The following is a 12,268-nucleotide window of genomic DNA, read 5'->3' on the forward strand; positions in this document are numbered from 1 at the left end:
GGTTGTATTGTATCATATCGTTTCATATCATATGACTTTTACTTGTAGGACATCGTGTAGAGCTGTGGATTCCTTTGAATAATTGTTAGAGCCACAGATAATGGGTCTAAGGATGCAAAGGGGACCTTAGTGCAAACTGAAAATAAAGTTGCATCATATTGTATCATACTGTATCGTATTGTATCATACTGTATCTATCGTATCATATCATACAATTTAACTTTTAAGATATCATGCAGGATTGTGGATCCCTTTAAATAACAGTTAGAAGCCCAGATAAGAAGGTCTAAGGACACAAAAGGAATTTCAGAGTAAACTCAAAATAAACATCATATCATATTGTATCATATAGTATCGTATCGTATCATATTGTATGGTATCGTATCGTAGAACTTTTACTTGTAGTATTTTTACATTAATGTACTGGTATTTTTACTGAAGTAAAAGATCTGAGTACTTCTTCCACCACTAGACTCTCCTTTGCTCTCTTTATCTGTCTTCTCAATTATCTACCCTGCAAACCATCATCAACCTTCATCCACAGTTACAGCCCCACTGTATGAAACTCAACACAACACGTCACCTGCTCTACTGTAACTGATGCAGAGGCATCACCAGAGGAGCCTCCTGCTTCCAGGAATCCACTTCACTTCACATATTCATTAGATTCTGTACAGTGTATGGGAATACATCTCTGAAAAGCTCACCCCTTATTGGACTGCAGCCTTAGGGCCTTTGTTATGATTGGATGCGTACAAAAAGCCAGCCACCCCCTCCGTGTGTCTCTCGTTGTAAAGGTCTGCTCCTGCATATTAAACAGACTGGAGCGTTGCTGCAATCAAATGCAGGAACTCCTTCATCTACATTATCACTTCAGTGAATAAATAAATAACTAATCACTACTGAGACAATGAGAACATGAAGTACACAGTGTGGCTGCAGAGAAGAGGTGTGTCTTTTTTGGAGGGGGTCAAAAAGAGGGTTGGGGGTAGTGGTGGTGGGGGGGGACAAGACTTGTCAATGTGATGAAGACAGATGATGAGGCTGCATTGCTGTAAACGAGTGAGTCAGCCCTCCCCTCAGACAGACACAGGGCTGCGGGAGGCAGAAGGAGGGGAGGAGGAGGCGGGACAGAAGGAGGGAGATGAGGAAATGCATGGGAACTGTCCCCGGTGCTGAAATCTAGAACGGCTGCTTTCTAACAGTTCAGCTCAGTACAGGAAGGAGGAGGAAAAAAAATCCAAAGCAGAGGCATGCTGTCTTTCAAAAGCTGACCCACATCTGGAACAATCAGTATCACCAGTTTTAGTGTAACAGGTCAGTAATTGACCTGCTTTCTAATGCGAGAGAAACAAAATGATGCATTTATCACACCTGCCGAGCTCCAAAATCCAACGCGGGGGGAGTGTAATATATGCCCAAACAAAAGCTTTGCTGTTGAGTTTTTCCACACAGATGCCGTCCCAAGTCAGTTATTTGGCATTCTGATCACAAAGCCAGGGGAGGGAGATTCTCCACCATGTAATTCTTTCTGAGCCAAGTCAAAAAGATTCTCATTAAAGTGCTTTTTATATCCCAAAACCTCAGTCCCCAGGGACAATTGTATTGGGTTGTCATGCCATTTGTAGACTAATCATCTTCACACACACACACACACACACACACGCTTCATAAGAAGTGAATGTGAAAGGGCCTGGATCAACAGGAATTGGATATTGCAAATTGAAAGGCATCTACCTCCCCAATACACACACATATTCTTTGAAATTATTTTGTTGCATTATTCATCTTTCAAAGCTGTCATGCTTTGTGGCGAAACCCTCTGTCAGTTTGCTCCACATCACAGATGCACCATGAGATGGATTCTTACTCTGTGTGTTGCAGACAGCTGATCTAAGGAGGAATTCAGCTCTATCATTTAGAAGCAAGGAAGGTGATACAGCTATATTAGATAGTGATGTGACTGCCAAGATCAGGCTACAAAGCACACTTCACACTCGCAAAAAAAAACCTCAAGCACTGCTGCTGTCACCTTTTTGTCACAGCAGCTGAGATCCAACTTTGGTTGTATAGACTTTGTTACCCTGATTTTTTTTTCTCTCTCCACAACACCAAAGCTGCTTTATTGCCTGCTTTCATTTAAAACTCATGACAAATGAGAGCTTCACTGATGGAGCCTCCTCACTTGCAAATACTGTAAATTAAAAAAAAATGGTCAACTTGCAGTCAGGCAGCAATTCCTCTCAGTTTGACATGTAAAGATTATGCAACAGGTCTAGTACTTGCAGAAGCCACCCCATAAGGGTCATTGTTGCAAATATTGAGTGTTTTAGAAGAGGCCATCAGGAGAATGATGTCACAAGTCCGTAAATAAGGGTCCTTTTCTCGGGCACTGCAGAGACCAGGCGGGTGTGGTGACTGCATTAGTAGACGCGCAATCCCCGGCGCAAACGCTCGCACAAGACCACGATGTGGACATCCCTGTGACGGCTTTCCACCATCGCTATGACTACCTTCTACTTGTCGGACGTGTCTTGAAGTTCAAATCATTAACGTGCAGCCGGGGAGATTTGACAAATTCAACCGATCTCGCATTTTATTCCGACAGCCACAAGGTGCCCATTGACGGTGCGCCTCCCCAAACCCCGTGTTTGATAGACAAATACATGCACAATGACAATCTGACATCTGCTCCCCATCTGACAACAGCTTAGTATTCTCCACAGACACCCCGCTCTCTCCCTCAGAGCACCCCATGCCGTTTTTCTACCCCTCTGAACCCCACTCTTTCTCATTCCTATGCGGCTCTTTTTTTTGCTCTCTCTCTCTCTCTCCGAGCCAGCTTATTTCCACACACGAACAACAACGGAATTGAACAGCGGCTTCATAAAATATGCAGGTAAAAAAAGGTAACTCGGAAAGCAGCACATCACTTTTCATGCTCTGCTGAGAACTGACCTCCCAGTCTAACGAATCCCACTCTTCGGTAAACATCCGGAGGATTTCTTTTCATCCAAAAAAGCGGACCAGGCGCAGCGGCTCTATGGAGCGACTGGGCGATGCGATGCCATTGCGCTTTTGGTATTATCCTCATGAAATCAATTTGAACAGGGGGACGTCGTCAGGAGAAGGCATCTCGGGCGCCGTCGAGACCAACTTGAGAGCGACACAGATGAGCGATGCTACGCTTTACAGTCCAACATTTTTCGCTCGCTCGATGGTTGCAACCAATTAGCACACCACTTGCGCTCGGAGGCGAATAGCTCCTGACAAGGCGCTCCTTCTCTTGAGCCTCGCTGCTATTTCAGCTGCTGTGCTGCTTTTTGGAAAAAGGTGGCAGACTATACAACACAACGCAACTTCTCATTTCCAGGATATGGGGGGGTATTTAGCGTAGCGCACACTCCAAAGCCAATAAATCCCCCGTAGCGCATTTGACAAATCCTTTCCCTCTGCTGAGGAGCAACAATAAATGAAGCCTTTAAAAGGTCCCTGCATGAAGTGCCTCTTAAAACACGTGACTCCATCTATTCCATGGTGTGAAAAAAAGATGCATTTGATCCATAAAAGGCCCTAAGCAGTGGGAGACGCGTTATGTGAGGGGGCATTGGTGGGGCTTAAAAAAAAAGAAGAATGACACTACAGTAGACTTACTCACCATTAGCACTGCAAAGTTATTATGATGGGTGCAATGAATAGTGGTCGTGTTGCCCCCGGAGCCTGTTATGTGGCAGCCCTCTGCCCTCCAGCCACCGTGTCCATCAAGCAGGTCAAAATCCCAATAGGCTGCGGTGGGGTCTACACCCAGTGCGAAGTGCCTGAGAGCAATAGTAACGGAGTGCACGGCGCTCCCGAGGCTGCACCCATCTGCAAAACAAAAAAAAAAAAAAAAAGAAACACATTCAATTAAGGAAGCCAAGTGGAAAGTGGCCAAAAGAAGCGTGGACACAAGGCGCGCACGTTTCACATGCAAACACGCGCGTTGTGCAGACATTACTCAAGTGTCACGCTGCAGTTGACAGACTGTTTGTGTGAAGTGTTGTGCATGAACTTTCAATTTTTTTTTCTTTCTCTCTCTCCAGGGATAGAAATGCAGCGGTGATGTTGATGTGCATGCAGTGATTTTATTCATTTCAAATAAACAGTGATGTATTTTGGCACACTATGTCTGCAAAGCGTGTTCCAACATGTTGCGCAGAACAAACTGCCAGACTGCGTGCGTGCGCGTGTTTGTGTGTCTGTGTGTGTAAGCATGTCGGCAATACATACAGCGTTGACATCACAGGCATGATGATAAAAATGGATTTCCTCTTACCTAATTTGGTGAAAGCAACTGGTGTTGAAACGCTCCTACGCTTCCCATCGTCGGCGAGATTTGACGAATTCCCCGTGCAAGGGAAGAGTTTCCCATTGCGAAACACAATAAACTGCAGCTTGCAAGTGGAGTTATCAACAGATTGCAACGCAGAGGAGGAGATAGGCGTACCAGCCAGCGGTAAATGGATTGAGGCGACTGCCACTGAGTTCTGCGGATGGAACAAAAAAAGAGAGGAAAATAAAAATTAAATAATGTCTCCGAGATGCGCAGGGGGGAGAAAAGAGAAAAAAACAAACTCCCATAGAAAAAGACTGACAAATTGCTTTCCTCTCCAGGAGTGGAGGCGACCATAAACCACAAGTGACCAAGGGAATGAGAATCACGTTTGAAGCGCTCTAGTGCGCCTATTTGGTCAGGCTCCCTGCCGCAGAGGTGGAAATGGTTCTTACCATTTCAGCTTGAGGGCACATCAACACTGCAGCTTGATTTAAAGAGACAACCGGTCTGACTTTATCTTCTTTTCACCGACTATAAACACCGAGGAACCCCCCCGAAAAAGAAAAAAAACAAAACATCCTTGGGAACATTATGGGTGAAAAGGGGGTTCTGGGAGGAAGGCATGGCTTGTATGTCAAGGTGTAGACAACTCGCCATCTTTGAGCACAAGTGAATCCAAAGTGTAAAACTTGCTTTTTATTGCTATCACTAAAACCCCTCCAAGGATCCCCTGAGCACCCAAAAATCCCATCAGAGTCGAGATCCACTGTGATCATTTTGCATTTTAAACAAAACTGCACATGAGCAGTCAGGAATTCTGAGCCTTCCCTGTCCCAAGAAAATCTGTGCTAAAAATCAGGAACCAGCCTTTTTTTTTTTTTTTTTTTTTTTTGGAGCTGCATGATAACAGCTGCAGGAACTTTGCCACATGCATTAGTGAGCTGACGCCCCTGGTGGACAAAATGTTGTTAAAGGGTGTGTGTGGACCTGCACTTACAGGACAGTACGGACGGCACTTAACCCTACCAAAAGATCAAGTTTAATAATAAAAAAAGCTTTCAGAGTGGTGCTGTCAGCATATAAGATCCGCACACACTCCATGCATCCTATCAGGTGATAGAACTGCACCGGCTCTGATCTGCTCAATATTTCATAGAAGAGGTACATGTACAGACAAAAACACATTATTGGAAAGTAGAGGCTTCTGCACACATGATCCCAGCTGATATTTACTCAGAAAATTGCTAATCTTCTGGCCAGTGACCTTCATCAGAGTATGAGACACTCCAGTACCCAGAAGAGGCTGATATCCTCTTTATTGATGATTACACTGAAATTGTTTATTCATCAACTGAAGTTATTAACACATTTTTTGCACCGTGAACAATTTCCAAGAAAAAGCAAAAACACAATTTATCCATTAAACGGCCCTAATTGAGAATGATGCTAATGACGAGGCTGATGATGTGTTCATAGTAAAGATAATGATTGTGTTTTCAAATGTTTTGTTCGGCTTTCAATCACGTCACCCCGCAGCGTGAGGGGGATCAGCGCTTTGAGCCTAGAGGGGAGGGAAGCTTCCTGCCCAAGATGAATGTAGATGCCCATAAAGTGCCCTTACAGTTAATGGGGAGCTGCTTAGTCAGACGTTCAGCCCCAATCAATGTCAGGGTGAAAGATGGCCAAATTTCTTAATCAAGTTAAACAAGAGCTCTTTTGTCCATTCCTATGTTTCTTGTGCTGGCTACAGTGTTGTGGTGTTTGTTAAATGTGTGTAGGGATGTTAATTTTGCTTTCAACAGCCCAATATCCAGTAATCGGTAATTAAGCAGATACATTTTAAGGAGAAAAAAACTGACAAACACAAAATTGACATACAAAAGGCCTTTCTTTTTAGTTCAGTGCTCCATTGTCCCAGTGAGCGTTAGTGCTGCATTTAGGCTGCGTTAAAATGCAGAAACAAAGTGCCCAAGTGAGCAAGTGCACTAGAAACTTCTGCCGGTCAGTTTGACTACTTCCGGTTTAGCACTCTGCTAACTGGAATAGGTGTTATCAGACCAAAGTGATCAGATCCCGATAAGTCAATTGAGTCATTTTGCAGGGATTTGACTCATATATAGACATCCCTTTCCCAGGGTAAGTAGGGGGCCCAATAGCATCAAATGACAGACTCAGAGTTTGTAATTCCACTTAGGGAATTAGAAAAAATAGCTAGAAAAAACAGCTAGAAAAAATTTGCTTCAAAGCCCAACGCACTTCCTGCTGGCCTGGATACCAGTGGCAAATGCACGAGTGGCATTGCAAGCTAGCTCCCGCCAAACCTGAGCGGTGCGCAGTTCAGTGGTGGTTAACCGATTAACACTTAACCATTGACATTCTTAACACTGTAGCAATGACAGACTTTGTGGCCTCCTCAGATACAAGAGTCTGGGTTGTTTTGTTTCTCTGGCCTTTCTATTATTGTGGAAAATAATGCTACATAGGTGATAAAGAGCAGCAGCGTGCTTAAGCACAATGTCTTTACATTACACCAACCGTGTGTGAGGAGCCTGTGGTGATTTTTACAGCATCGGGTTAGTTCGCTATTAGTTTCTGCATTGACTCACACTTGAAAGGCTATTGATTTTCATCCTGCGGTGTGTGTATGTGTGCGGGGAGGAAGAAAGACACAGAATCCTTGCCTTGAAATTTATGTTGCATCATTTCCTTTCTCCAAACAGCTCAAGCCTGGCAGTCTGTTTCCGAGACGTCATGAGATACAGACATCAGAAGACAGAGGCGGAGAGGGGTTGAGCCTCGGTGACCATCGAGAGACGGGAGATATAAGGGGTCCCTTCTCACACGGCAAACACACATGTCAGGTGACCCCTACGCCCCTGGGGAACGTTTCAAGGCGTACGACTCACAAAAAGAAATCTTATCTCGTATACTTGTCTCCTCATCTCTTTTTACATCTTTTATCCCCTTTTATGTAGCGTATCAAAGGGATTTACAGCCCAGAGGGTGCGCTATAAGCCACGGCGTGTGCAAGGTCCCGTTCTAAGTGACAATCTATGTTCCTCCTGAGCAACCTAAACAGCTACATTTCCTCAACCCCAACGCCACCGGGGACCTCACACTTCAGAGTTGATTTAGCTGGTTGTACCTCAGCCGTCTGACCTTCCTCCGAGCCCCTGCCTTTCCAACAGGGCAGCATGCTGTAGCCTTAGTAACCATAATCACACGCTCCCCTCCGTTTCTCGCTCTAGCCTCGGGATCGTTCTCTTTCTCCCTTTTTTATTCTACTTCTTCCTCTCCTTACAGAGGGCATCCAGGTGAATGTCAGCTCCTATTTCAGGCTGTTCCCTCTCCAACTTCCTCCTTCCCTCTCTCCTCCGTCCTCCTCCACCTGCTCCGTGATGCAGGGCCCTGCTTGATTGAACCACAAAGCTGCAAAACAGCCTGCAGGGCAAAACACAACAGCGCCGTGTGACCCGGGGCAGCCACCAAATCACAGCATAAACATCACGCTTAAACGTGGCTCCTTGACTTCACAGGGGGGATTACTGTGGATGTGTGTTTAGACAAAGAGGTGAGAATTAAGAGCCAGCAAGTGTGCTTTTATTGCATAATCCAAAATTAGAAAAAGCTACGGCTCTGTGCCTTTGTAGATATATCTGTGGGAGAGATAAATTTATTTATTTGCGCAGGCGGCAACTTGAAAATTAACTATAAATGAAATGAATTTAGTTTAAAGGGCAGCCTGCTGAGCTCGGCCCCAGCCGAGAAGAACTGCTGATGAGCAGGATGGGAGATTTGCATAATTTTTTTTGTGTGTGTGTGTGTGTGTAGTCATTGGCAGTCCTGTCACCCCAGACGTGGTCAAAGACACAGTGACCATGACAAACAGGTAGACATCGGAGAACTTCACTGGGTCATTTCTACCAATAAATCAGTTTGCACACATTTAGTGAGACCTGGTGCACATGCCTCTGCAGGAGCTACTTTTGCGTTTTTATTGCCTGACATTAAAAAATACAAACAAAGGACACATAATTCTACTGAAGTGATTGCCATGGTTGCAGCATGAAAGGCGTTCTCCTTTTGAGTGTTATTATATTGTATTGTTATTAGCAATACTTATCAAGAGAAATTAAACACAGCCCTACGCGGTTGCCATGCCAACAAGAGTCTGTTTCCTCCAGACGGGTTGCGCTGGTTGAGGGTTGGGGGGGGGTGGTATTTGAGCAGATTTGAAGCAGGAAACCAGGCTCTTTGGAAAGGAAGGGATGTGCTTCAGCTGTCAGCTGCACTCCCCTCAGTCAGCTCTGACTCAAACTGTCACATCGCAGCGATGGGTCTGAACAAAACCATTCAAGAGGCTGCAACAGATGGACAACATTGTTTGACTAAAAAGGCATTGTGGATTACAGATTAATGAGTTTATTGTGTGTAAAAGCATAACTAACACATTAGCTGCGGGGTGGTAGATAATGAGCCAAAAGGAGCCAAGTCTTTGAAACAGAACAGATCTTAGGAGGGAAGTTTTTGGTGTTAATTAATGCTAATAAATGACTCTCTGCAGAAGCTCATTGGCTGTTGTCATCTTCCTGCGTACCTAGAATTGTATCATAAAAGTGTGTCTCATCAGTCTCCTGATACCACGTCAATGCAGCCGACATGCCCATTATTAGTGAAGGCAAAGATGACTGTGACTCAGTGCAGAGTGTCTCTTGAAAGCACATATTTTCATTCAGCATTGTCATGATAAGAAACAATTTGGGCACACAAAGAAAAAAAAAAACAAACATTCATATGAGTCATCGCCCATCCATTCTCAAAGGGTCAGTTCACCCAAATCCCAAAATAACATATTCTACCTTGGTGGTATCACGACATCCAGATAGTTTCTGTTTAATGTGCAAAGATTGAAAGATATCCCCCAATGAATCTTAAGCTTTAACTAGCAGAACAATGGCAGCTATTCACAGTGAGGTCTGTAGATTTATCCACAGTGAAAGGAACACGGTTTGTGGAAAGCATTCTTAAAGCCAGACAAAATGTTGATATCGGAAGATTCTGCGGAAAAAAAAAATCTGGATTGTGTGAATGAACGATTTTTTTATTTTAGGTTCAATCTCAACCTTTTTAAAGATAGGAGATATTACTTTTTCTTTTGTCTGTGCATGACAATTACAGAATAGTTAAGATGAGGGAAAGATAGTAGTGATGAGAAAGAAACCATGGTTAAATTATGGTTAGGTTTGGACAACTGAAACAAACTCAAGTGTAAACCTATCCGTGGCAATGACATATTATGAAAAGTGTGCATAATAGAAAGATGGTGGATAGGTCGAAGAACACGCAGGACTTTCACTCGAGAGACTGGTGTTCATGCTCAGTGTAAAACCAAAAGTCAGTGCTGAGGTTATTTATTTTACTTAACATCATGTCTCATACGTGTCATGTGACTTATGTCAAAGTAAACCTGCCTTTCCAGTGAATACAGAAGTTAATTTGAAAGGACACTTTAGTATATATAACAACCAGAGATTAACACTCCATCCCAATGCATCAAACACTGATGCCGGAGGGGAACCTGAAGTATCATAGTTAGAAACATAGTAAAAAACAGTTCTTAATGCAGCTTTTAATGCAGGAGGCCTCTTAATGTTGGTGTTGGATATTAATCAGAAAGTGCGGATTCATCCTTTATGAATGTATTTCTGGGGGGTACGAGACCGTATAAAGGCCAGACCTCTGATTTAATGGCCAAATTTCCATTTTTTTCAGCAGTTACAATAGATCTGTTTTTGTCTTCATTGTTGATGATGGCTGATTCCCAGTTGGGAAATTACTAATCCAATCTAAGCTTTGTGGGCCTGATTAAGAGCAACGAACACAATCTTCCTGCTATACAGCCAAAAAAGTATGCTACTTCCATGAATGATAGTGTCAGAAGAATAGCTGCAAATATGGATGAAATCAATGACACTGTCAGGGTTTGTTTTTTAAAGTCAAACTTAAAAAAATAACAAAGTTTTAGTCTGCAATCACTGTGACATACATTATCTTTAAGAATATAATTAAAACACAATATGGCCAGGTAGGTACAGAGGTACAATGTTGTAAAATGTAGTCAGCGGGCCAAATCCATTAATAAAAAATAAAATTACTTTTAAATGTAAATGAGACTGCCAATGTCTCCTTACTTCATGCATGAATTCCTCTTTATCAGTAACTGGGTTTATGCACTTTGTGATCCTGAGTACATATCTGGAGATTAGTGGAGTAAAACACACCCACACTTATATATATATATATATATATATATATACACTGAGTATATGGGTATGCTGTGTAACCCTATTTATCTATATTACCTTCTAATAACAACCGCTGCAATTGGTTTTCTAAAAACCTGGATGAATAAAACCAAAACTGTCTGCATGGCTGGATGCCACTAGGAGTATTTGAGAGAATATGATTTTTGCAGTTTGGATGAGATAACTCTTTAGCATGAATCAATCTTTGTTGTCTTTGAGGAAAATTTACATTTCAGTTCAACTGAAATGGTTTTTAAGACAACAGTCTTTTTTCTCTTCTGATTTTAGTTGGAGGCTTTGAATCAGAAAATAAAAGAAACTTCATAATAAGTATTTTGTTTAGACATCTCACTATGTTTTAAGAAATCAATACTGAAAACATGACATCTGTCTCTATCGTCTCACTGTTAATGAGCAGACAGAATAAAGGTTTGAATGCGTCACTGAGTAAATAACATTCATATTCCTGGCCACTGGAGGTGAAGAAACAGCTCTCCAAGCGCCTACAGAGAGCCAATGACAAAACCAGAGCCTTTTATCTATTCATGTATTCATTCACTCTCTAAACCATTCATTACCTGTTTATTCACCAACAACCTCTCTCTGAATACTGCTGAACGAGCTATAATTGGCCTGTTTGTGAAGAAGACTGACTGGAATCCCAAGAAAAGAGTAAGCGTTCGGTCCACAACAATATACCTTTTTACCGTGGGTTGAGATAGACTTTCACAAGCTCTCACACAAACAGTTGTGTGGTCCTTTTGGAGTCGCTCCAGGTCGTGTTTTACTATCACCACATTCTCTCTCCCACGCTCATCCTTCTCAAGTTTGATTCAGCTGCAGGGCATGAGAGACAGGATTAATGGACGGTCATTTGGTGCAGCAATAACAGTTGGATATCACACAAAGTGGGTGTGCGAGCACTGCCCGGGAGGTGAAACACAGTCATAACTTTGGATTAAGCCATGGGGATAAACGTATGAGTTCCCTTTAATTCAGTACATCCAAGAGCTCTGTTTTTTCAATTGCTCCCAGATTAGCCTTCACTTATTTTGGGTCATTGATCCACTGGAGAAAAGGACATGACAGTGATACAATCAAAGTTGTTTTGCGCCCCTAATTCATCAATAGATTTTTCTTTTCTGTTGCACCTGTCGGCTGGTGTTATTTCAGACACGCTGCATAAGCCAGAAATACTGCACCAATATCAAATGTCACAGCTCGTCCGTCCCTCGCGCTGCCGGCGTAGATTCAACCAGAAAGTGTGCATTCCACTCCAACAACGTGATTAAAGTAGATCTCCATTTGAAGAGAGAGGAGGGTGGAACAATTGCGGTCTCGTTGGGCCCCTTTCTCAGATTGTAATTTGAGATTCGGCTCGGAGGTGAAATGAATGTGAACTGGTGTGTGCGCTTGTGCAGATTGAATAATTCAATTACTTTTTCAGCCGCTATTTGATTTTCCTCTTGTGTGGTGTTTATGACAATCTCTCCGTTTTGGCGAGCCAAAGCCGAGTATTGATCTCGCAAACATGTGCCATTGCAGTGCTTGCAGTTTGAGTGGGAAAAGGTGAATTCGATGAATTAAATGCAATGAAATAATTATGCTGTGGAGTGTAACCCCAACAGTTCTTTTTGTAAAAAACACA

At 42.9% G+C, this 12,268-nt stretch overlaps 1 protein-coding gene across 2 annotated transcripts in view; it reads right to left on the reverse strand.

Annotated features, from left to right (window-relative positions):
* adgra1b (adhesion G protein-coupled receptor A1b) overlaps nucleotides 1–12,268 on the reverse strand; it is a 266,720-nt gene that overhangs the window by 68,369 nt on the left and 186,083 nt on the right. For both annotated transcript variants that reach the window (XM_088086276.1, XM_042501884.2), the window contains 2 exons: nucleotides 4,316–4,526; nucleotides 3,659–3,867 (listed from right to left, as the gene is read on the reverse strand). In XM_088086276.1, coding sequence (XP_087942402.1) covers nucleotides 3,659–3,867; nucleotides 4,316–4,526 — 420 coding nt within the window. The remainder of the gene's footprint in view (nucleotides 1–3,658; nucleotides 3,868–4,315; nucleotides 4,527–12,268) is intronic.

Source organism: Plectropomus leopardus, chromosome 13 (assembly GCF_026936395.1).
Source record: "Plectropomus leopardus strain MGB_pleo_1.0 chromosome 13, ASM2693639v1, whole genome shotgun sequence".
In the NCBI taxonomy this organism is placed as follows: Eukaryota; Metazoa; Chordata; class Actinopteri; order Perciformes; family Serranidae; genus Plectropomus; species Plectropomus leopardus.